The sequence below is a fragment of the Nuphar pumila genome, chromosome 14 (assembly GCF_984573655.1).
Source record: "Nuphar pumila chromosome 14, dmNupPumi1.hap1.1, whole genome shotgun sequence".
In the NCBI taxonomy this organism is placed as follows: Eukaryota; Viridiplantae; Streptophyta; class Magnoliopsida; order Nymphaeales; family Nymphaeaceae; genus Nuphar; species Nuphar pumila.
The window spans coordinates 1,344,601-1,371,972 of NC_143262.1; the positions used below are offsets into that span (position 1 = coordinate 1,344,601).

A 27,372-nucleotide genomic window follows, 5' to 3' on the forward strand; every position below is an offset into this window, starting at 1 on the left:
TCACTTTTTTAATCTTCTTCACCATTACAATGATGGACGCAAAACGTGTTTCAACGACCTTCAACAGTTTCAAGTCAGAATGCCTATTAAATATAGCATTAACACGATAATGGTTAACAACAAAATTTCTAATGCTTTTGACATTTCTTTCTAAATCTTTAATCCATGAACATAAAGCATATGCTTGTGAATTTTCTTCTTCTTTGGGGTTGCATATGCTCTTTAGGGTCAGATTTAAACTGTGTGTTATACAGGGAGTCCAAAAAATATGAAGGTAGTCACTCTCCAAACTCAACGCTACACTTTTACAAACTGGAGCGTTGTATGTAATAATTTGTACAACATTCTGATGACCCACTTCTTTTATGACTTCTATAAACAACCCCTTCAAATACTCTGCATTTTTATATTCTCCAGATGTGTCAATTGCTTTCAAGAATACTGGGTCACTAAGCAAAGAAGCAATGAAATTGATCAGTGGACGCCTTTGAATATTTGTTCATCCATCAGACACAATAGAAACTCCATTTTGCTCCCATGAATATTTTTTAATCTCCAACAACCTCTCCACATTTGCCCTCTTTTCTACAAGAAGTGTGGTTCATATTTTTTCTGAGCTTGGAGGCACATAGCCACTCAAATTACAATTTGCCAATGATGTTACTAAATCCTTCCAATAAGGATTTCTAGCCGCATTAAATGAGAGTGTACTAGAATAAAAATACCTCCCAACTTTTCTATCCAATTATTCTCTTCCATATGTATTGAATGCTACTTGTATCGTTCTTCTACCTCCTACATTGACTTTTTTTTTTCAGCATCTTCTTGGTGGTTTGCAAATGGCACACTAACTGCACAAGAATCGGTCATTGTCTTTCTATTATCATATTCTTCTTATATTTTCTTGTATTGCCTTCGCATTGCCTCATCAACTTTTCTACATCCTGAAATGCTATGTCATGGTATTTTCAACAAATGAGCCTTCACTCTTGTGTAAGACCCAACAAAATATCTTTCACAGAGCTTGCATCGAAATCTCTTATTTCCATCAGCTCCTTCTTCTATTTTTGCAAGTTTATCTACATGTACCCATAGTGGCCCCACCTCATCAGTCCCATTACAACTATCAACAAAACTAGCAGCAGAACTGAAATGTTGAGATGAGGATGGTGCAAGTTCTTTCCATTTATCCGTTATTTTTATCCTGAAAATACAAAAAAAATACATTCAAAATTTCAAATCAATTATACAAACATTATCTTGATATAAAAATAGATATAATATATATATATATATATATTATATTCCCTGCCAAAAACAGGGAGGGACTCAGCCTCTCCCCTGAAATAAGAGGGAGCAAGGAAGGGGGCTCAGCCCCTCCCCTGCTGACCCAACAAGAGAGCGAGAGGGGGGGGGGGGGGGCTCGACCCCTCCCCTGTCGAAAACAGAGGGAGCAGGGGGGGGCTCAGCCCCTCGCCTGCCGACCCAACAAGAGAGCGAGAGGGGGGGCTCGACCCCTCCCCTGAAATCAAAGGGAGCAGGGTGGGGGGCTCGGCCCCTTCCCTTACCGAAAACAGAGGGAGCAGGGGGGCTCAGCCCCTCCCCTGCCGACCCAACAAGAGAGCGAGGGGGGGGGGGCTCCCCTGAAATCAAAGGGAGCAGGGTGGGGGGCTCGTCCCCTCCCCTGTCGAAAACAAAGGGAGCAGGGGGGGCTCAACCCCTCCCCTGCCGACCCAACGAGAGAGCGAGAGGGGGGGCTCGCCCCCTCCCCTGCCGACCCAACAAGAGAGCGAGAGGGAGCAGGGGGGCTCAACCCCTCCACTGCCGACCCAACATGAGAGCGAGAGGGAGCAGGGGGGCTCGGCCCCTCCATTGCCGACACAAGAAGAGATATAGAGGGTACCTACGACGAAGGAGAGGAGGAGGTGGCGTCGGGAGGACTCGAGATGAGCTGCGCGGGAGAGGAGATTAGGACAAATTTTTTTGCCCTAATCCTCCTTTTTCATTGTTTTTTTAACGTCCAAAAAATTGGACCAAAATGACCCTAGGTGCGTTGACCGCACCCAGGGTCGTGTTGACTGCACCCGTACGCGCACCCGCGTCGCATCGACTCCGGTGCGGCACCTGCTTTGCCGAGTCCCTGCGACTTTATATATATATATATATATATATATATATATATATATATATATATATATATATATATATATATATGGGAAAATGTTTCGTACACTTGAGTGTACCGAGATGGTGATACACTAGCATTTTCTGGCCACATTCCACTTTCAGATTGGCTGCAACTGTCAGGCTAACACCAGCTGGCATGGACGATGCCACCTTGATGGTTTCTGGCCCACTTTGATGTCGAAATAGTGCAAGTGGAGTGGTTTGTTCTAGGTCAAACTGGGGTTAAAATTGTCTCATGCGGCTAAACATTTTATGGCCAGTTATGGGCTGTGATGAGGCCGAATATGGGTATAGGACCTCACACCCTTTCAGATGGTATGGACTCCACTAGTTTCTGGTATCACAATTGTTGGAAAACGGTAGAGTATATAGGGCTGTCTATACAAACGAGTGCACATAATCAGCCCCCTATATATGTATGTATGTATGTGCCTCCATATCCATGTGAAGTAGCTTCCAAAATTTGCTATCCTTCCTGATATTATTTGTCCAAACTAATGTAGATGGTGGCTTATCTTCTCTTGGTTTCATGTTTGGAAGTAGTAGTGTAGAACTGTTAAAATATTATGTCTTTTTTAACTGTAAACTGAAATACCCATCAGGGGTATTTCAGTCCTTTTACTCAATAGGTGTCAGCCACCCTAATGAGCTAACATTTTTACTTTTTCTTTTTTTATTTACTTTTGCTTTTTACACTTTTTTTTCTTTTTGACTGTTGTGAAAGGGACAGCTCCATATAGCTGTTGGAGCTGCCCCAACAGTCACAAATGTGACCGTTGGGTGCAGCTCCAACAGTCATATTGAGCTGCACCTGTGGCTTCTTTTTGCATTATAAATAGGCCTTAGTGGCCCTTGTAAACATATTCTTTTTTGTGAGTGCATATGCAATATTGTAAAGCCCCTCTTGGGAACTTATGAATTGAAGTTCATTTTGTTTCATGCTGTTGTGCATGTGTATCCGTGCCTTCGTGCACTTGTGAGTGTTCTCCTTTGTGCCTTTGTGCAATTGTGGTGTTACACACAATCTCTTTTTGTAGAGATTTTCACATGGTATCAAAGCAAGGTTGTTTGGAGAAAGAAATTGGTGTGATTCTTCTCAATATCAAGTGCCTCGAAAAACGTGCCTTCAACTTTTTGGTGATTGGAGTGGAGGCTCTTTTTCATTCAATATTTTAGAAGATTACTACAACAAGAAAGATTTAAAATCTTATTGTGGTACGTATTCTTTTCTTTCTTCTTTCCTCTCTAATGGGTGAGAAAGACTCTCATTTTTCTCTTGGTTTCAAGCTAAATGACTCAAATTATCATGCGTGGGCCGGAAATATGGAAGCTCACATCAAAGGGAAAGGGCTTTGGGGTTACATTCAAGGCTCGATTCCGGAACCCGAGCCTAAAATTACTTTGGTTAAAGAAGGAGAAATCAAAATCCTTGAGGGAGATGAAAGAACTAATGCTCTTGAGGAATATAATAGGAAACATGAGCAATGGAAAATGAAGAATTTTAAGATCTTGTCTTGGATTTTCTCTTCCGTTGAGACAAGGATTAACGCCAACATTATAAAGTTTAAAAAGGCTTCTCAAGCGTGGGAGTATCTTGAGAAGATGTATACTTCTAGGGACTTGTCCCATAAGTATTATCTTCAAAAAAGAGCGTTAACTCTTGTTCAAGGTGATATGTCTATAAGAGAGTATTTTGCGGAACTCTCTTCAATTTGGGATGAGCTTGCCATGCTTGAACCCAAGTGGAGTGGAGAATCCATAGAGCTTCGTCATAAGCAATTAGAAGAAGACCGATTCTTCAATTTTTTGAATGGGCTAAGGCCCGAGTTTGAGCAAATAAGATCTTCTCTCCTATCCTCTTTTACCTCTCCTTCTCTTGAAGATGTCTTAACTAAATTAAGTGGAGAGGAAACCCGTATGGGCATTAGCAAGCAAAATCCTAGTGTGCTTGCAATGTCCACAAATCAAGAAGAATGTGATGGTGTTAATGCCGTTTCTAGACCCGGTAACAATTTAAGAACATATAGACCTCCTCATTTTAAGAATCAAAATCAAGGAGGAAGAAGAGATTATAGCAAAATCTCGTGTCACTTTTACAAAGATCCGGGTCATATCAAACCGGTTTGCCCAAAATGGAAGAAACTTCTAGCAATGGCAACTACATCTCAACCATCCAAAGAGGAATCTTCAAAAGAAGCTCTATCTCTTAATCAAATTGTGGAGGCTCTTCAACCTCTTTTAAAGGGAGCTATTTCCGGTGCCGCCGTATCCACCTCTTCTCCTCCAGGTAAAACTTCTTGGCTCTTAGATTCGAGTGCATCCTTTCATATGACCCCAAACATTTCATCTCTTTTCGAGTATTCTAAAAATGTGTCACCTTCTTTTGTTTCGACCGCGGATGGTACTTCTCTAGAAATTAAGGGAATTGGAAATTTTAAAACCCAAAACTTCTTTATTCCAAAAATTAGACTTATACCAAAATTAAATTTAAACTTGTTTTCTGTTTCTCAACTCACGGACCTTGGGTGTAACATTCAATTCTCATCTAATAAATGTTTAATACAGGATCACTGGTCCGAGAGATTGATTGGGGAAGGCTCTAGGAAAGGAGACTTGTACTATGTGGACTTTCTTCAAATTCCTAAAAACACCTTTTGTAATGTGGCCCAACATAAAGACATAAATGTTTGGCACAAGAGACTTGGTCATCCCAACATTACCAAGTTATCCTATCTACATTTTGTTAAAGATCTTTGTAAAAATACTTTATCTTGTAATGATTGTATTCTTGGAAAAATGAGAAGCATACCTTTTGAACCAAGAACTATGTTTAGTACTAAACCTTTTGAAATTATTCACTCGGATGTTTGGGGACCGACACCTGTCATATCCAAAAGTGGTTTTGCTTACTATGTGATTTTTGTAGATGATTTCTCACGATATTGTTGGATACATTTTCTCAAACATAAGCATGAAGTTTTTTCATGTTTTAAAACATATCATATGATGATTAAAAATCAATTTAATAATAATTTAAAGATATCTAGGACCGATTCCGGAGGTGAATATCTCTCTAATGAGTTTAAGAAATATCTTGAGGATTGTGGCATTGTCCATCAAAGATCGTGTCCTAAGACCCCACAACAAAATGGTTTGGCCGAAAGAAAGCATAGGCATATCATTGAAACCACTAGAACCCTTCTCATTTCCCAAAATATTCCTAAAAATTTTTGGGCCGAAGCGGCTCTTGCTTCCGTCTATCTTATCAACCGACTTCCATCCAAAAATTTAGATAAAATTTCTCCCTTTGAGATTCTATATGAAAAAGAACCTAATTATAATAGGTTGAGAGTTTTTTGTTGTAAGTGCTTTGTTCTTACCGATAAAAATGATAAACTCTCACCAAAAGCCATTCCTTGTGCTTTCTTTGGCTATTCGGAAACTCAAAAAGGATTTCGATGTTATGACTCTAAGAATGATAAGTTATATGTTTCAAGGAATATAACTTTTTTGGAAAATGATAGTGGTTTTGAAAAAAATGAATCTCATTTAGAAAATGCCGATTACTCCTTTTTTTTTGACCTTTTATCTAAAGATGATGATATCTCTAGTGATGATGAATCAACATATAATAGTGAAAATGAAATGGTTGTGATCAACAATAACTCTAACCCTTCTACCCCTCAAGAAGAAAATGTATCTAGAGAACCCATCACTTATTCGCATAAAGATAGAAGCACCTTTAGGAGTGCTATTGAACTATATAGTGAACCTAGTGAGACTATTTCCACTCATGATTCTCATCCTAGGAGAACTGAAAGAACTAGAAGGACTCCCTCTAGATTCGTATCTTTTGATTCTTTCTCTCCTAAATATCGAGCTTGTTTGAGTGTCATTCACTCTTATTTTAAACCAAAAAATTTTGGAGAAGCCAAACAATGTACTGAATGGAGAGAAACCATGGAGAGTGAACTCAAAGCTCTTAAGAAAGCTAACACTTGGGAATTTCAATCTCTTCCCAATGGCAAGAAAACTATAGGATGTCGATGGGTGTTCAAGGTCAAGACTAAGAGTGATGGTTCTCTTGAAAGGTATAAGGCTCGTCTTGTAGCTAAAGGGTACAGTCAAGAATATGAGATTGACTATGAAGAGACATTTGCTCCAGTAGCTCGTATGGTTACTGTCAGATGTCTTATCACCATTGCTTCAATTCAAAAATGGAATATTTACCAAATGGATGTCAAAAATGCCTTTTTAAATAGAGATCTTAATGAAGAAGTTTACATGGATGCTCCACCTGGTATGGAAATCCCTGAAAATAAAGTTCTTCGTCTTCGTAAAGCTCTTTATGGACTGAAACAAGCACCCAAGGCTTGGCACGATAGGTTTAACAATGTAATGACTTAAAATGGTTTCACTTCATGCTATACTGACACTGCATTGTTTGTTAAGAAATCTGATGCAGGGATTGTTATATTATTGTTATATGTTGATGATATGTTAATAACAGGTGATGATATCAAAGGAATCAAGAGCATTAAATCTATTTTGACTTCAAAATTTGAAATGTCAGACTTAGGATTTCTGACATATTTTTTGGGAATTGAGGTTGCCTATTCTCAGAGAGGCTATTTTTTGTCTCAAACTAAACTTGCTTGTGAGATTCTTGATAGATCAGGAATCACAGATGACAAGGTCTGCGAAACTCCTGAAATAGTAGGTTCGAAGATGAAGATTGATGATGGGATTCTCTTAAAAGATCCCACACCTTACCGGCAACTGGTTGGATCCCTAACGTATCTCAACATTACCAGGCCTGATATTTCTCATGCAGTACATGTTGCTAGTCAATTTCAACATGCACCTACTACAGTCCATATGAGCGGCATCCTTCGCATTATCAGATACATAAAGGGTACAGTAAACAAGGGAGTATTTCTATCTTCTACGTCTGAATTAAGTTTAATTGCTTATACTGACTCTGATTGGGGAGGTGACACAAATAACCGTCACTCCACCACTGGTTTCTGTATTTTTTTAGGTGAATCATTAATCTCTTGGAGATGCAAGAAGCAGCAAAAAGTATCGCTTTCATCCACCGAAGCTGAGTATAGAGCCATGGCATCTACTACCATGGAGATTGTTTGGATTCGCAACTTGTTGGAAGATATGAATATTCAAGTTCAAGGGCCCACAAAATTATGTTGTGATAATAAAAGTGCAATCTATATTGCCAAAAATCACACATTTCATGAGCGCACGAAGCATATCGAGATGGACTACCACTATGTTCGTGAAGAATATTTAAGAAAAACCATTGACCTTCCTTATGTTACATCAGAATATCAACTGGCAGACTTCTTCACTAAGGCGCTGTGTTCTCCAAGATTTAACTTCCTTCTTGGCAAACTTTCAGTCGTGACACCCTAAGTTTGAGGGGGAGTGTTAAAATATTATGTCTCTTTTAACTGTAAACTGAAATACCCATCATGGGGTATTTCAGTCCTTTTACTCAATAGGTGTCAGCCACCCTAATGAGCTAACATTTTTACTTTTTCTTTTTTTATTTACTTTTGCTTTTTACACTTTTTTTTCTTTTTGACTGTTGTGAAAGGGACAGCTCCATATAGCTGTTGGAGCTGCCCCAACAGTCACAAATGTGACCGTTGGGTGCAGCTCCAACAGTCATATTGAGCTGCACCTGTGGCTTCTTTTTGCATTATAAATAGGCCTTAGTGGCCCTTGTAAACATATTCTTTTTTGTGAGTGCATATGCAATATTGTAAAGCCCCTCTTGGGAACTTATGAATTGAAGTTCATTTTGTTTCATGCTGTTGTGCATGTGTATCCGTGCCTTCGTGCACTTGTGAGTGTTCTCCTTTGTGCCTTTGTGCACTCTTTGTATTTCTTGTATTGTGGTGTTACACACAATCTCTTTTTGTAAAGATTTTCACAAGAACAACTTTTACGGACAAAAAATGGTATTAGAACTGGCGGCAATCACAGGGTTGCAGGTTGTCAGCTAATAGCCTCGGTCATGGAGTCATTGCTTAGAATTGCTTTCGCTAGTGGTAGTGGGCATGTAGGGAGAGGTTGGGATCTTTGATATTTTGTGGAACTCAATTGTCTTTTTCATCCCCTTTCATTTCTTCCCCTTCTCTCAGCACTTGTATCACTTTAAAAGCTTAGGGTTTTCTAAGCCTGACTTTTTGTCATATGGATACAGCCACTGTTTTGACCTTGGCCTAGGTGGGATAGTTGTTTAAATGTGCTTAATTGGGTCTCGAAAATGAAACCTATAATTGAGCCGATTCAAATTGAGCTGTTAACTATTGCAAACTTAGGCATTGAGCCGACTCACATTTTCGTGGGTTTTACCAGCTTCAGTTAATTCCTAAAACATGTAAGTGTTTATCTAAAGAATTTCCATTTTCTTCCTTGATGCATTGCATTGCTTAGTGAGGAGAGTAAACATAGGATAAAAACAGGCTGTTGGATCCAGTTGGATACCAAGTGGTTAAGCTTGTTGAGGACAACTTTCCAAGGATACCTCTGTATCTGGGGATGCAGGAATTTCTAATGCTATCTTAGTAAACTTGGAATTTTCGGCAAACATATAGCAGGCAGTTTTGCATCTCATTATGTCTTTGAAATCGTTGGTACACAAAAGGAACAAGTCTAAAAGACCTTTTAGGGTTTGATTGTTAGTATTTCCTGGATGACATATTCTCATTTTGCTGTAGGGCATGCACTGTCTTGCATGTTTGTTGTAGGACATATCTTTTATTAGCATTGTGGGGAGTATGGTTGCTGTGAGAAGTCTTGCTTTTTGAGGTCCACAGTTGTTGAATCATAGACAGGTCATGACCCATCTATTGGTTTGTGTTGATTCTCTACTACACTAGTTTTCCTTATACAGATGCCCATGAGTTAGATGTGAGCACATAAACAAATAAAATACACACACACACACACATGCAAGCACATGTACATTTAGTTGTTTGAAACCCTCAAGCCTCTCAATCAAACAATGTGCATTTGAAGACAAACCAGGCGAATACATCTGTTTCTGCTTGATATACAAATGGTTGCAAACATTAAATGGCACCCTTCTTTTCCTCAATAATATCACTGCAGAAGGGAGGTGCATTCATGCCATCAAATGAAACTTGAGGTTACAAATAATATTATGGGCAACAGTATATGCAATTGATGGGCCTTTTTCTGTTCAAAGGAGTCATTGGAGTTGGGTGTTGGTGTTGAATGACAAACAAAATGTACAGAACAGGAAAGAATTGATATTCTAGTGTTACTTGAAGAGTAATTATTATGGTTATTTTTGCACCTAAATCCAGCTGCCTACCATGTTAGCTGTCACCAAATAATGTTTTGATGCTTTCGGGATTAGTAGAAGGTACTAAACTGATGATTTTGGTTGTGTGGTTCATGTTTTGACTCAATGTTGTTAAGTATCGTACAATACAGATCGTTACTATGGGGTGTTCCGGTGTGATACACACCTGTATCTTGATACGGGTGTGTATCGTACGATACACCCCTGTGGTGTATCTTATGATACACTACGATACGGGGTGTATCTTAAAATATGCTATAAATACAGTTTAAATGCACTTATTTCAAAATTTTGTTTTTCGAAAACATGTAAGCCCCTTGAGGCTAGTTCATATTCATCCCTAAAGAGCTTAAGAGTGATTTAGAGAGATTTTTTCAAAAATAAAAAAGATAATGTTGATAATACTCAATGATTGACGTTATCTAATTCATTTTTTGTTTGAAATTTTTAAAAAACTAGTTATGTAAAAATTTTAAGCATTAAAAAAACACTTTTTTGTTTATGTAAACACATTATTATGAATCTTGTGACTTATTAGCTTGGATTTGTTATTTAACTGTCACATGGGTGCGGGTGCGGCAAAAAATATATATATATATATATATATATATATATATATATATATATATATATATATATATATATATATATATATATATATATATATATATATAGTTCAAAAGTTGGACATAAATGACCCTGGGTGCGTTGACTGCACCCAGGGTCAGGTTGACCGCATCGGGTGCGGGTGTGGCACCTAGTTGGAGAATCCCTGTGACATATATTAAAAAAAAATTCTTGGCAAAACATTTTTTTAAGTCTGAAAAATTGGACCAAAATGACCCTGGGTGCGTTGACCGCACCCAGGGTTGGGTTGACCGCACCCGCACCCGCGTTGCGTCGATGCGGGTGCGGCGCCCTGCTAGCCGAATCCCTGTGACATAGTTATTTAATATGCATATTATTTCATAGTTTGCATTTTTTCTTGTGAGATTGCCATTTATAGCATATTATCTTGATTATTTAATGTTCAATGTCTTATTCAGTTATTCATGTTATTCATAGCACATAATTGTTTTGATATGTAATATTATAGTTTTATCTTATGCAATTCATCATTGTTTGATGATGTCTTATGCAGCTCATAGAAACATAAATGCTTAGTATGTGATTTTATGGTTGTATTTTGTGAAATTCTCACTGTTTCATGTGTTATGATTTTTTTAGAATTTTTTCAATTGGTTTCTGATTTTTCTTGTTTTTTTTTTTAAATTTTTGGAAATTTATATTAAAACATTTTTATTTTTTACAATACGTATCTAACTTTGAACCCGACCGATACGGGTTACGATTCGATACTTACAACCTTTTTTAGACTAATTATGTCAGTAACTTTTCTATAGAGATTGATGATAAAGCAGCTTATAACTGTGCATTTAATAAATGTTATACATCACAGGTGAATTTGTCATCTTAATTTTTTTCAGCTGATTTTATCCTTGCTGGTGGAACTTTTGTGAATTTCTCACTGCTTTTGATTTTTTTTTTTGCTTTTCTTAAAATTTTCTTGTACAATCCTTTGCTGGAAGACAGAGCTGCAGATGGGAAAAAATGACATACATGAATTCTACCAATAAAATATTATTTATTACACACTATGCATTTGGTTTTGTTATATATGCAGATGTTTTTCTTATGGAACTGTCTACAAGCTGTTGCCAAGATTTTTCCGGAATTGCCATACAGTTATTCAGGTTTTTATTGATTGAATGACGTAAGCATAAGCAACTTTCCATGTTGCAGTTCTGGTAAGTGTCAAATTATTCATTGGCGGCAAGGTCACAGAGAAGAATGCCATCCTCCGAACACAACCATCTGGAATAATACTGATGCAGGAAGCTCCCCTCAAATAAATGTAGCATTAGGAGGTTCAGCACTAAGAGAAGACAATGTTGGCGAAGAGAGGAAGTGGCAGACAGATAGTGTTGAGTCACCTGCAGAGGTGCTTGGGTTTTCGAGCCAAAACGTCTTTTCCAGTGCTACAGGTGGAAGGAAGGATGATGCTGAGCCTCTTGCAGTATCTTCTGAGAGAGCTTGCACTGCTATTGACTTTTCCACTGCTTCATCATCAATCAGCTCCTTTGAAAGCAACAAGGGCACCAGGTTATCAACTAATGGCGCTGACCTTGTCTCCCCTATCATTAGTTCACCTTTGGGATCCGCAGCACCCATTTCTAGTGGTATTGGCTCTCACATGCATGTGAGAGTTGCTGATGCAAATGAAGATATTGTAGCAGAAGTTTCAACTTCTGGATCTACTGATAGTACCAGGCTAACTGATTGTTTAAATAATAGAGGTCCTTGTTCCGGGAAATTCACCAGAAAGACAACTAAGCATAATGGTGTATCTACTGTATGCGTAAACTCTACTAATATTTCTAGGTCCAACCATGCTATTTCTGAAAATATTGTTAGTTCAGATCCTTCTACTTGTGCCTTTGAAGTTTTGGACTCAATTCATGGTTCTGTTGAGTCTTTTCAAAACTCAGATTGCGAAGAACCTGTTCAGCTCAGTTCCAGAAGTAGCTGTGATAGTTCTGGGCCTCCTTCCGGACATTTGCTTAGCATGTTTGATCATTCTATTCCCTCTAAGCTGCCTCAACCTTCTACTCCCAAATCTCATTCAAATGATTACAGACTATACAAGAACTATGTGAAAGGAATAACTGTTAATGGCACCACATTATCAAAGAAATTGGATACAGATCAGTCCATCCCCAGTCGTTCTTTGTTACAGGGTCATGAGAGTTTGATACCTCCATCTAGCCAAGTTGTGGTTGATGCAACATTATCAAAATCAAGCATGCAGAGATCAACATCACAAGTTGCTTCTGTGGATCATTTATCTGTTGATAGAGAGTGCTGTGCTTCACATGCTACACCCGAGAAGGCTAGTTCCTTTGAGTTAACAAGCTCTGGTTCAAATGTCAATGCTGGTCTGAAAGCATCAGTGCGCAAAGTTGTTCAGCAGTTTAGAGTGCCAAAACTTCCAAAGCACAACCCAGTAGGAACTGGAAATAAAGTTGCTGGAAAGCCAAAAAAGGTATTTACCAGCAACAATTTTATTTCTTATGTGCATGCAATTGCTAAATATTTTGTTCATCGTTTTGGACTTATATGTTCATTTAGAAAATATATTCTTGATGGATTGTGTGAATTTTGGATAATTCTATTCTAAGCTGGCTATTGTTTAACAGGCGATCTTTTCATATGACTTGTTTGTTAAACTATACAATGACAAGGTGGAGCTGTGTCCATTTGGCCTTAAAAACTGTGGTAATAGGTATTCATCGGTCCTCCTTTTTGCCAAGTTTTAAGAGTGAATAATGCCACTGACTTTCCATTCCTGGTTTTACTTATCATGTGAGTTAATGAATTAGATTCTAAATTGAGGGGAATGTTGGTAAACTTGCTACTGGTTTATTTAGAAACAATATTCTGGAAAGTAGTGTTGCTCATGCCAACTGTTGTTTGGCATAATATCCAGAGATTGCAAGTATTCACGTTTAATGGTTCTTTCATCAGGAATGGTCATATATTTACATATAACTTTTTCTTAAGACATGTATTTAATAAATGATGCACAGCTCACTTTGGCATATTTGACTTTTTCAAATTTCTTTTTTATCTACTGTGTTCATATATACGATGTATCACCAATTTCTAGGATTTTCTGAGTTTTTTTCTTTTTCCTTGATGGCCAGACTGGGGGATAACCCTTGATGGGATTCAAACCTAAATCCCTCAGTTGGGATATTATGACTCTAAGCCAGTCCGTGCACTTTAATCAGAGGTGTTTATGCCATGTGCTATCACATATTATTCAAATAGTTAATCTAATATATTGGTCGTTTTTTCTGCAGCTGTTATGCTAATGCTGTGCTTCAGTGCTTGGCTTTCACCCCACCACTTACTGCTTATCTTCTTGAAGGACTGCATACTAAGAAATGCACGTTTCTGCTCCATCTATTTCTTCTATTAATTGTCTATTTTCCTTGATTAAATGGTTTCCTTACTTTGGAGTGTACTTATCAGGCAACAGAGCACAATGGTGCTTTACATGTGAGTTCGAGAAACTTATTCTACAATCAAGGGAAGGAAAGTTCCCTTTATCCCCAATCAGGATTCTATCCCAAATACAGAGCATTGGAGGTCACCTTGGTTATGGGAAAGAGGAAGATGCCCATGAGTTCTTGAGGTGATCCAGCGTCTGTCAATTCATTGTGCTGTAACGTGTTATTCTTTTGCTGTTTACCTCCTTTGGCCTGCATTCTTCTTTCATGCTGACTTGTTGTTCATTGATGTAACCAATTTAATTGCATTTGCAATTGTAATTACAGCAGTTATCTTTTCATTTAACTGGTGAGTGAAAATGGCAGGTATGCTATTGATGCAATGCAATTAGTATGCCTTGATGTAGCTGGTGGGAATGTGTCAAGTTCATTCATGGAAGAAACGACTCTTCTACAGCTAACGTTTGGGGGTTACCTTCGTTCTATTGTAACTTCATGTTTACTCTTAGTTTATTTGCAGATGTTTTCTGATCCTTTTAGCCCATATACATTTTTGACTGAGATTTTTGGAACTTATTGTGGAAGATGAATGGTGGATTCAGATAAAATGCTTGAGGTGCCATGGTAAATCTGTACGGCATGAAAGGATGATGGATCTAACAGTGGAGATAGATGGGAATATTGGGACTCTTGAAGAAGCACTAAAGCAATTCACAGCTCCGGAGACCTTGGATGGTGACAATAAGTACCTATGTGAGAGGTTAGTTCATTTTTAATTTTTTATTTCTTTTATGGTTTTTTTTGTTACTTTTAAATCTAAACATGAGAGAATTACATATTAGTGTTCAGTTTCTATTGATTGTTGTCAATGGTAAAATTAGGTGAATGGTAGTTTTTGTCCAGTGCTGATCATGGACTTGGACAAGATTAACCAAGTACCACTAGAGCATTCCACATGCTCATTGTGTTTGCTGGGCAGTGCACTGGTCATGAGGAGAATATCATGCCCAAGCATGGACCCCCTTTCTGTTTCACTTGTTTAAGTTGCTTTTGGCCATTTCCTTTTCTGGATTATGATGAGCGAAGGTTTCAAGACCTGCACCACTTTGGGCATGAACGTGTCTGACATGAAGTCAAAGTCCAAATCTGTCATTGATGCTGGAAGCCTTAAAATAATCAATTGACTTTGGACGGTTATGAAGAAGCAATTGACTTGCAGAGTTGTCTAACCCTAGGCCTGTTCAATTAGTTTACTGTACTTTTTGCTATGTGACATGGATACTCCATTTGGCCCTTGTATTGTGTCCCCTTATATACTAGTCATATTGAAACTTCATAAATGCTGTATCCCCTTATCTGCAGCTGTATCCATGTGATGTAGACTCTTTGTGTTGATTATCCAGAGTCCTGACTTAGCCATCTCTTTCTTTTCATATTTTTCTGTTATCTCTTTTTTTCTCTCTGGTGGGATAATTTTTGCACTTAAAAACTAAAGTTCTTTACAAGTTCTAGATTGTGGCAATGTAGATCTGTAACAATTTTAGCAGTGAAACTGAGAACATGTAGCCTCTTTGATTATGTTATCAGTTCTGATGCAAATAGGAGAATAAACTGTTAATATATATATAACACATCATGTAATAGGGACAGCCTAGTAAGGGATGGACTTTTTAGAGTCTTTATTTTCTGTATTTTTATTTTTTGACTGTTACAGTCAATATGATTGTTGGAGCGGTCCAACTAGCTGTTGGACTGTTCCTAACAGTCATATTGAATGTTACGCTAGCTGGACTGCTTCCTTTTTTCTCTCCTCTTTAGCTCTATAAATAGAGCTCTCCCTTGTATGAATACATGCTTTTCTAAGCATTGTTGTGGTTCAATACATTTTTTTTACATTGTGTTTTCTTTTTGACTTATGTTTGGTGATTATCTCTTTTGTTGAGATTATGATTGGCCCATTAGTGGCCCTATTGTAATTGTTCCCTCTTGTAGCCCTTAGTGGCATTCTATTGTATTTGTATTGTTTCATTTCATGATGGTATTAGGGCGTAGGGCTCTTGTGTTTTGAAAGACACCTTGATTGTGCTCTCCTTGTGGTAGTGATCATCTTCAAGTCTTCTTCTTCACCGTGATTGTCATTATGAGCGAAAGAGAATCTTCTTCTGTCATCTCCTACAAGCTTAATGAAAGCCACTACTTGATGTGGGCTACCGCAATGAAAACCACGTCAAAGGAAAAAAGTTGTAGGGTTTTGTTAGTGAAACCATTACCAAACCCCAACTAAAGCTAACAAGGAAAGAAGAAGAACAACAACAACAACAACAACTACGCCTTCATCCCAAAATAACAAGGAAAGAAGAAGATCAAATTAAATCTCTTTCCGAAGAAGAAAAAGATAAGGTTCTACAAGAATATCAAGAGTGGAGGATTGGGAGGCTAACAATGCTCAAATACTCTCATGGTTCATGAATACTATGGAGTTCAAGATCGCTACCAATATTATCAAATTCAAGAAAGCATGTGATGCATGAGTGTTTTTAAAGAGCACGACATAACTCGGTTATATTATCTACAAGATAAAGTGTGCACTACCAAACAAGGAGATAAAAGTGTAAGAGATTTGTATGGCTTCTTATCTCCCATATGGGACGAATTGACTATGCTAGGGCCTAAGTGGAAATGCTCGGCAATTGAAATGAGGCAAAGGCAAGTAGAAAAAGAAAATCTTTTCTTCTTTCTATATGGACTTAGACCAAAAATTGACCAAGTACGGTCATCTCTTCTCCATAGAACTTCCGCTCCTTCTATAAGTGAAGCTATTGCCCAAGTGTGTCAAGCGAAAACTGTAATGAAACACTAGGCAAAGAACAATGTCAAAAATGACTATAAGAGATGCACAAGCATACAAGTACGAGGCCACTAATGGGCAAGATACAATAGGCCACAAAGTGGCAAGTGACAAACACATAATATGAGAGAGAGAACTTGAAAATATAAAGTCGTTGATAGCCCCCTATTTATACAACAAGAGGGAGCAAAAAGGGGCTCCCATAGAGTCGTTGATAGCCCCTCCAATGGTCACATTTGTGACCGTTGGAGAGGGTCCCTAACGATTCTATGTGGGCCCTATTCCAAAACAAAGAACAAAAAGAAAATATAAATTATAAAAACAAAAATAATAAAAATACAAAAAGGAAGATCCTAATGGACATGCGTATTTACAAGTGAAAAGATGAATTTGCCCCTAGTGGATATTACAAAAGTCATATATATATATATATATATATATATATATAACATGTACATACTTTACCAGAAACTAGACTTGAGATGTACAAGACTAATGATGAGGTCCTTGCCATATCAAGACCCGACAATTATGTAAAAACTTATATAAACATTCTCACTTTGAGAGAAAGTACAATGAAAGAGGAAGGAAGATCATTTGTCACTTTTGTAATGAATCGGAGTACATAAGACCAGATTGTCCAAAACTCAAAAAAAAGGTGATGGTGATGAGTGAAGAACCTCCAAAACGTGAAAAAAATAAGAAAATAGGGCAACTTCAATGATTTGACTATCACTCAAATTGCAAAGGCCATTTCACAAATTCTAAAAGTCACTCCTACATCCGGTGTTGTATCTTATTCTTCTCCTCCAGGTAAGACCTCTTGGATTTTAGATTCAGGAGCCTCCTTCCATATGACACATAATGAATCCTTACTTTTCGATTGCACCAATTCATATTTTTCATATCTTTCAACCACCGATGAAACTTCTTTAAATGTGAAAATTATAGGAAATTTTAAAAAAAAATCTTGTTACAAATGTTAGAGTTATTCTAAAACTTAATTAACATCTTTTTTTGGTTTCTCAAATCTCTGATTATGGGTGTAAAGTCTTTTTCTCATCTAAGGCTTATTGGGTGTAGGATCTCCAGTCAGTCAGTGGAGCTGATTAGGCAAGGCCATAGAAGAGGAGACCTTTACTATTTGGATTTTTTATCTTTTCCTAAAAAATCTTTTTGTAACTATGCTAAAGAGGTTGACTTAGACCATTGGCATAGATGTCTAGGGCATCCAAGTATATCCAAGCTATCTTTTTTTCCTTTTTTGAAAAAACTTGTAAGGAAAAAGACTATGAAAATGTTACCATTTGGTTCTAAGACCTCTTTATGTAATAAAAATTTTGAATTAGTGCATTCGGATGTGTGGGGTCCCACTCTCGTTATGTCAAAAGGTGGATTCTCATATTATGTTACATTTATAGATGATTTTAGTAGACATACTTAGATCTACTTTCTTAGATTCAAATCCGAAGTATTTTCATGTTTTAAGGATTTCCTTAATCTTGTAAAAAATTAATTTAAATCAAATATTAAGATCTTACGCTATGATTTAGGGAGAGAATTTCTTTCAAATGAATTTCATTCTTATTAAAAAACCAATGGTATTTTACACCAAAAATCATGTCATAGGACTCCTCAACAAAATGAAATTGTCGAGAGAAAATATTGTCATGTTGTTGAAACTACTAGGACTTATTTCAAAAGGAGTTCCAAAAAGGCTTTGGGCCGAAGCCGCTCTCACCATGGTGTATTTAATAAATAGAATGCCTTCTCAAATCTTATGACTAACAACAACCAAGGTCGTGTGGCTGCAATCATTACTTACCATTATGGGAGTTGATGTCTCGAAACCTTCAAAGTTATGTTGTTATAAAAAGAGTGCCATATATACATAGCCAGCAATCATACATTCTATGAATGAATGAAGCACGTCGAAATGGATTGTCACTACGTTCGGGAAGAACACTTGAAGGGGACAGTTGATTTACCATGTGTACCGTTCAAATTTCAGATTGTGGACTTCTTCACCAAGACTCTTCCTCTACTATAGTTTATTTTTATTTTTAACAAATTTTCGGTGATCTCACCGTAAGTTTGAGGGAGAGTATTAAAATATCATATATATCATAGGATTTTGGGTCATTTTACATCATGTAATAGGGACAACCTAGTAGGAGTTGTATGGACTTTTTAAGATCTTTATTTTCTGTATTTTTATTTTTTGACTGTTAGAGTCATATTTGAAGCAGTCCAACTAGCTGTTGGACTGTTCCTAAAACTCATATTTATGACTATTGGAGGCAGTCCAACTACTAGCTGGACTGCCTCCCTTTTTCTCTCCTCTTTGGCTCTATAAATAGAGCTCTCTCTTGTATGAATACATGTTTTTCTAAGCATTGTTGTGGTTCAATGCATTTTATATTTTATTCATTGTGCTTTCTTTGTAACTTGTGTTTGGTGATTGTCTCCTTTGTTGAGATTATGATTGGCCCATTAGTGGCCCTATTATAATTGTGCTCTCTTGCAGCCCTTAGTGGCATTCTATTGTGTTTGTATTGTTTCATTTCATAAACCAGTTGCACATTTCAGAGGATGGTTGTCACCACCAGTATCTGAATCCTGTGGACCAAGAAATTGATATTTGTATATAATGCAATTTCTTGGGTGACTTGGATATTTATCTTTCTTGGGAAAATGATGAAATATTTATGAAGAGAAATAAGGATTGAGATAGCTAATTTTTAGAATGCCATTGATAAACTATCTTGATATTAATGTGACAAATGGAAAATTGATATGAATTCAATTTCACAAAGTTTCGTCTTTTTACAAGTTACGACTATTTAATGTGAGAAATGACAGCAAGAATACACACACACACTCACAGTGAACCATCACTTTTAGATTCAATAATCAATCCCATATTCTTGAGCGTACTCTTTTTGGACAAATATGGAATGTGACTTATCTTTTAACAAGAAGGTTTCCATGATTCTTCATCAGATTTTTTATATTGCATTGTCTATCATGCTCGTATAATTCCTCTTTGATTTTTTTATAGTTTCAAATAATTACATCTTTTATCAGATTCATATTCTTCTTTTTCTGTTTCCCTTGCAACTTTCTCTTGGTCACCTTATAAAAAAAACACCTTCTCTTGGTCAAGTAGCATTAACTCCCTAGCCATGGGTGAAAGTCCAACTGCATCATAGTTTGATTTGTATGGTTGAATGATTAAAAGAACTCGAGGCCTACAGTTTGACATTTTTGCTTTCTAGGCACTGAATTTATGACGTTACTGCTGCCTTGCTTATTTACTTGGCCTGTACCAGATGCAAGTCTTATGTGAAAGCTAGAAAAAGGTTGATGGTGCATGAGGCTCCTAATGTCCTTACAATTGTTTTGAAGCGATTTCAGGTGATTTTCTGGAGGTGCCAATGTATTTTGGCTCATTCTTATTAGTTATATTTTTTAATGCTTCCTTTTCTTTAACCTTGATCAGTCCGGGAAGTTTGGAAAACTCAACAAATCTGTTCACTTCCCAGAGGAACTGGATTTGGCACCTTATATGAGTGAGCCGAGTCTTGGATTGCCTTTTTACAAGCTTTATGCAGTTGTTGTTCACTTAGATGTGATGAACGCCTCCTTTTCTGGTCATTATGTATGCTATGTCAAGAGCAAGCATGACAAGTGGTTCAAGATCGATGACAGTAAGGTACAAATTCTGCTGCAAAAAGTTAATTCATTAACCAACTTATTTGTTATAAATGTTGGCAAATTGGTCATTAGTGCCCTTGTATCTGATTCATACTCCTGTTTGTTTTGTAGGTAAAACCTGTGGAGCTTGACAGAGTTTTATCTAAGGGCGCATACATGCTCTTATATGCAAGGTACTCTCTCTCTCTCTCTCTCTCTCTCTCTCTCTCTCTCTCTCTCCACCGCTCCTCCCTCTTCTCCACCAACCCGGTGTATGGAAACCTGACAACCTGATCAAATGGATATGGTTTACCACTAAACTTTGTATAAGTTCCCTATGTTGATCCTAAGCAAAACCATGTTGAAGCACCCATTTGACTTGTTTGAGTATGTCATGAGTCCAGTCCATATCCTTAGTGAGGTCTGGTAGAGGTTAATGTCGGGTTATGACGAACAATTCATTTCATGTGGTAGGTCTTCACCACGCCCACCAAATTTGATAAGTAATGGCTATGTGAAAAGAGAGATTAATGGCATAAAAGGTGTGGGACTTTTCAACCGTAGCAGCAGTACTCCTAGATCAAGATTAAGTTGTGAAGCCTCACTCTCAACAAGAGGGTGGTTACAAAGTCATACTCGTAGGGCAGAGGCTGCTCTGAGATCTGAATCTTTTGATTCATTTGATGAGAGATTGTCACCACTTCATCGGGTTCTCGGAACTGATTCCTCCAGCGATAACTCATCCCTCTTCAGCTGCTCAGATGAAGCTTCCTGCAGCACTGAGAGCACCAGGGACTCAACTAGCACAGATGATTACCTTGACTACATGTTTGGAGAGTCAGGACGCCACAGTTGGAGTTGGAACAGTCCAACAAATGTCTTGGAAGGCTCAGCTGGATGTTCTCCATCAATAGCTGGTGGCCGCCAGGGTGATGGCCATGAGCAGGATTATCTGTCTATGCATTTCTATTTTCCAGATCAGAAGTCTGCATCTGAGAGGCTAAATTATGATAGGGGTGCTGGGGCCAGGAAGGAAAGCCCACCCTTTTTGTATTATGATCCAACTAATTTGTGTAGTAAGATGGTAGATAGTGGTAGTAGTGGCAGCGAGATTGAGTCGGAAATGTCAGGCAGCTCTCATGATGATACACATGATATGAGATGGTGTAGGGAAAGAACAGCGAATGCGTTCTTTTAGATTTTCTCCTTTTTTTTTCTTTATTCTTCCTTCTCCTTTTTTGCTTAGTTATGTAATAATATGTATCAAGTATATTTTGGCCAAGGGAAAGAAATATAAAAAATGACCTCACTATCCTTGTAAAATGAGGCCATTTCGAAAATGCCTCACGATTTGCTGAAATCCTCTTTATGTTCAAAAATTTGGTTCTTGACTTTTTAGGACATTTTTACTTTTTGCACAATCGAACCTGTTAATGTTTGTGTGCCTGTTTAAAGGTTGCAACATCTCAATATAAGGAAGATTTGCACAAGCATTTTGAGGATTTGGTGAAATTTATATTAAAGAAATGTTTTAACTTGCTAACTTGAATCTCAACTTAGGAAATTTGCATATGAAATGCACATATCCTTGGAGATTCGAAATCTTGATGCGAACTTTCTAAAATTTAAAAATTTGAGTTTGACATGTTTGCTTCATACATTTGCGACAATCCTAACATTCATGAAGATGTTATGTGAATTGTTTTTAATTTAAAAAATTGCTTAAAGTCGGGATGTACGTTGGTAAATGTTTGTATGACATTCATAAATATGTGTTGCGAATGTTCTTACCTTTGCATGTTTACTGATTGTAGGTTTGTGTCATAGATTTATGGACGTCATGACCTTCGTGCAAATATCATGCTAACCTTCTTTAACTAAGAATGCATAAAGTCTAGATGTATGTTTGTAAATGTGTCTAACATTTGCAAATATGTGTTGCGAATGTTCTTATTTTTGCATGTTTACTGATTGTTGATTTGCGTCACACATTTATGGACGTCATGACCTTCACGTAGATATCATTCAAACTTATTTAACTAAAAACTCATAAAGTCTAGACGTATGTTCACAAATATGTGTCATGACTTTCACAAACATGTTTTGTGAACGTTTTTACCTTCACATGTTTTTTTATTTGTATATAAAGTCATTGGCTATTCTTTTTTTTTCACTAGAACCTTAACCCTTTTTCTTTTAGAATCTCAACCTTTTTTCCTTTATAACTCTGATTATTTTCTCTCTCTCCTTGCAGTGATTCTTGTGTAATTCATCTTATAGCATTTTGGTGCGGTTACAATAGCTTTTTGGTTATTTTTTTCATCTTTCAGTCTCTAAAACTTAGGATAAAAAATGAGTTTCATATGTTTTCTTATCTTAAGGCCTTTTTTGTAGATATATATTTGTTGGCCTTGTAATATTTGTGTTTGGTTGTTGTCGTTGATGATTTATGTTGTTTACTTGTGTTTTATTTAATATTTGACATCAGATTGCACGTTTAGGGTTATATATATATATATATGTATGTATGTATATATATATATATTTGTTAGTCTTATAGTAATTGTGTTTGATTGTTGTCGTGGATGATTTATGTTTGTTTGCTTGTCTTTATTTAATATTTGGTTGTTTTATTTTGGGGTAATGGGGTTAAGGTTGATTGTGCACAAGCATTCAAATAGACTAATAGAGTTATGATTGAAGTGACTGGTTTTTAATGTAAAACAACAATTGTAGTTGGTGTAGGCAGTTGTGTTAATTGAATGTATGTATGTTATATGGATGATTTTTTCTTACATACTACTTTCATTTTATGCATGATATGTTGTGTAGTTGATGTATGTAATTAATAATGGCTTCGGAAAGTGCTAAAGTACATTATTGTATCATTGATGACTCTTATTAGATATATATAATGATGTCAAAAAGTAATAGCTTTAAGAAATTTATGGATTTGATATCTCGTAAAACCGAATATGTCAAAAAGTATTTGAGCTTTAAATATGGATATTTTGCATACATGAAAAGCAAAAAAAGATTGATACTTGTTTTGTATGACCATGATATAAACTTTATGTTATGTATTAGTGATATTTATTAATTTGTTTTCATCGCACAATATGACAAAGTTAAACAAAAAGTAGTTGAAAGTGATTTTTAAGAAGCAGTGCATTTATCTCAAGCAATATGTATTGAGGGCAATCATGAGGCAAACATCTAACTCTCTCAAACAGTTGGCAATATTGATGTTCATAACATGTACACGAAGGGCATGCAGTTGCTCCAACCAATTAAAGATTAGATGTTGTACATGCGGATAATGAACAACTTGCACCAAAAATTATTGTTGTACATGATCAGCAGATGCGTTTACTTATGTCATAAAACCAGTATTATTGACGTTCACTGCAATAATACAAATAACATCCAGCCTTTTAGGGTGGATGGCATAACTAGGCACAAGTTGTTGGATTTTTTAATTTATGTTTGAGATATAAGTGCTATTTTTATGGTTAATCATGAAATTTAAAAATGCAAGAATGTGACATACATGCAAGCAAATAATAAAATAAGTATAATACCTTGTGATTTAGTTTGAGAATCCGAACAACCAATTAGTGGTGGCAGCAATCATGTAGATAACAGAGAATCAAATGATGATGATGATTACTACGTCGAATGAGGGTGACTCCGAAACTATAGAGAGGACCATGACATTTGTGAATGTCAGACACATATTTGTGGACGTATGTCCACACTTTATACAAGTTTGTAGTTAAAGAAGGTTTGCAAGATATCTGGACGAAGGTCATGACGTTTACAAATGTGTGATACGAACTTACAATCAGAAAACATGCATGTGAAGGTAAGGACATTCACAACATATATTTGTGAATGTCATATAGACATTTACAAACATATGTCTTGACTTTAAACGAGTTTTTAGTTAAAGGAGATTCACACAACTTTTGTATGAATGCCAAGACCGTCGCAAATGTATGGAGCGAACCTGTTGATCTGAAACTTTTATGAAAGGCTTGCATCAGGCTTGCGAATTTTAGAAGATCCGCACATTTCATATGCGAATTTTCTATGTTGGGATTCAAGTTAGCCATGTTAATAAATACTTTATTTGAATTTCATCAGGTCTACGAAATGCTTATGTGAATCTCCTTTTTATTGAGATGTTGTGACCTTCAAATGAAATATGTATCTTTCACACGAATATCAGCAGGTTCACTTTTGTAAAGGGTAAAAATGTTCTAAAAAATCGAGAATCAAAATTTTGGGCATGGAGAGGATTTAGTCAAATTATATTGTATTTTCAAAATCGTGCCATTGTACAAGGACAATATGATTATTTTTCGAAAGACATCATATTGTATTTTCTATTTGTGGACTTGTGAGTCATCTTAGAGAAAAAGAAAAGCTTTATTAGAATAAGAAAGATGATAAAGATGACGATAAGGAATCGTCAATTCTACAAAAAGTTTCTATCCTCAATTTTAATTCATGGGATTTTGAAACAACTTTTAAGAAGTTAACGGACCCAAATGACACTTTCATATCCAAGCAATAACAAGATCATGCTAGGTCACTGTAGCACAAAGAAAAACATTAGCTTGGACAGCCAAGATCATCGATTGAATTTTTCAAAGCATGTCCTCTGAACAATCTATTATTTTCTTTCCTCCCACACTCCACCATATCGACATCTATCGATCAGTCACAGATAAGGAAGGATAAAGATAAGGCAGTCAACTCAAATAAAGTTGTTACAAGTGCTGATATTGCTACAAATAATCTCGATCCAAATGAAGTTGTTACATGAACTGAAGATGGACTCTATAACAGCCAATCTGTAACAGACTTAATCTGATAATGATCAGATTGAGCTTGGATTATGTACATTTGTTATCTTCTGTAACTGTAAGAGTAAAAACAAAATTGTAAGACACGAACATATAAATTTGTGCATATACCTGCAATAAATAGAGTATGTCATTCCACTTGTAATCCAAAAATGGCCTCTTCTGCCCCACCTACAGCTCATGCACCATTTCATCCATTGTTCCCTTATCCATCCACATTAAACATGGAGAATTTTGTCTCTTTCAAGCTGAGTCAATCCAACTACCTTCTTTGAAAGACTCAAATTCTGGGATTGATAGAAAGTCAGGATCTCCTTGGCTTTATAATTGGCGAAACCCTCATGCCACAGACACTCATCAGCTCCCCCATACTTGAACTTCCTGAAAAAATGTTAGAAGATTGGGCATTCAGGTTATGGATGAAGTTTGATAAGCTCTTAAAGGGATGGATTATAGGCACCCTATCCAAAGAGGTTCTTGGCCTGATAGTAGGCCAAGAAACTGCCGCTCAAGTCTAGGCTACCTTAGAAGAGTTATTTGCCCTTGACTCCCATGAAAGAGAATGTTACGTAACTCAAAAACTGCAGATGTATCACCGACGAAACTCATCTATCTCTGGCTATATTAGAGATTGCAAGAACATCCGCGACGAGTTAGTAGCGATAAGAAAACTAATAAGTGATCGATCAAAGGTCTTCAATCTTCTGAAAGACCTTGGATATGGTTGAGTCATTCGTTACCACTATGTTGAAGTTGCCCACTCAATCGTATAGGGAGATCATTCCCCTCCAAAGTCACAAAAAAATGAGGAGTTTCTATGTGGTCGAACATCAAGAAGTCGTGAACAACAATGTTGCCTTCTTTGGACAACAACAAGGAAGAGGTAGACCCAACAAAAGGTTCTCTTCAAGAGGAGGAGGATTTACTCAATTCGGGCAGCAGGCCTCACACCAAGGAGCTGGAACCAGTGAAAATAATAATCAGAATGCGGCTAAGACTCCACAATAGGCAAACCAAGCCAACAACAACCAGTTCCAGACATCTCACAAAGGCCCCCAAAAGGAGAAGGGCCCAATATGTCAAATCTGCTTTAACCCCAATCATACTGCGCTCAAATGTTGGCACCAGTTCAATCAAACATACCAAGCAGAGGATATCCCTCAAGAGCTTGCAGCCATGGGTGTATTTGACAACTAGGACAAACATGCATGGTTCCCGGATACTTGTGTGTCCTCTCACATGATGTCAGAACTAGGTAAACTTCAAAACCTTATCAAATATGAAGGACCAAAGAAAATCATGGTCGAAAATGGTGATAAATTGGATATATCACATATTGGTTCAACAGATATTAAGTTGGACACAAATGGATTACATTTAAAAAATGTGTTCGTGGTTCCAGAAATAAAAAGAAATTTAATTTTGATCAGTGACTAAAGAACTACCACTAATTGTTGAATTTTCCTCTAATGATTTTTTGATAAAGAACAGAAACACAAAGTCAATGATCACAAAGGGGCGTAGGAGCGGTGACTTATACATCTTGGAGCCAAAATCGCAAGAAGCTACACGTTTTCGAGTAGTCAATGATGATTGTTGGCACCAAAGACTCAGTCACGCTCACATGGACATAGTCAGTTTTTTGAAGAGAAATAAATTGATAGCGAGTAGTTTCACTTGTTTAAATAAATGTAAAAGCATTTGCACTAGCTGCGCTGGTTAAGGTGTGTAGGCTTCCTTTCATGGAATCTGATTTTACTTGTAAAAAGGACTTTGATAAAGTTCATTGTAACCTATGGGGACCTTCACCCGTAAGGTCGAACCAACGATTTCAATATTATGTCATTTTCGTAGATGGTCATTCTACATTTGCCTCCTGACTTTATCTACTCAAACAAAAATCAAATTTTGTTGATTGTTTTGATAGCTTTAGAAGGCCGATTAAGACCCAGTTTGAGAAAGAGATAAAAATATTTCAATCCAATGGCGGCAGGGGGGGGGGGTGTTCATTAATAATAAAATAAAAATGATTTTCCATGAAAATGAGATATATCATAGTATTTCATGTCCCGACACACCGAAACAAAATGTTCGGCGGAGCACAAACACAGAAATATAACCGAGCTAGAACTCTCGTTGATGTTTCAGGCCAACATACCTCAAAGGTATTGGGTTGAAGCTTTTGAAAGTGCAGTAGATAAACAAAATCATAGGTCGACGCTTAAAAATATCATCCTCATTTTATGAAATTGTATGAAAAAGTACCGAACTATGGATATTTGAGGATTTTTTGTTGCAGATGTTTCCCATACCTACAAGACTATTCTTTAAACAAGTTTGATC

At 36.9% G+C, this 27,372-nt stretch overlaps 1 protein-coding gene across 1 annotated transcript in view; it reads left to right on the forward strand.

The window, feature by feature from the left end:
• LOC149816021 (ubiquitin carboxyl-terminal hydrolase 17-like) overlaps positions 1 to 21,464 on the forward strand; it is a 28,739-nt gene extending 7,275 nt beyond the window's left edge. Inside the window, exons 2-11 of the mRNA XM_089986666.1 lie at positions 11,345 to 12,644; positions 12,799 to 12,884; positions 13,465 to 13,550; positions 13,637 to 13,799; positions 13,981 to 14,101; positions 14,217 to 14,374; positions 19,795 to 19,879; positions 19,965 to 20,177; positions 20,291 to 20,352; positions 20,633 to 21,464. Of these exons, the coding sequence (XP_089842792.1) occupies positions 11,345 to 12,644; positions 12,799 to 12,884; positions 13,465 to 13,550; positions 13,637 to 13,799; positions 13,981 to 14,101; positions 14,217 to 14,374; positions 19,795 to 19,879; positions 19,965 to 20,177; positions 20,291 to 20,352; positions 20,633 to 21,356 (2,998 nt within the window). The 3' untranslated portion in view covers positions 21,357 to 21,464. The remainder of the gene's footprint in view (positions 1 to 11,344; positions 12,645 to 12,798; positions 12,885 to 13,464; positions 13,551 to 13,636; positions 13,800 to 13,980; positions 14,102 to 14,216; positions 14,375 to 19,794; positions 19,880 to 19,964; positions 20,178 to 20,290; positions 20,353 to 20,632) is intronic.
• Positions 21,465 to 27,372: the final 5,908 nt, after the last annotated feature.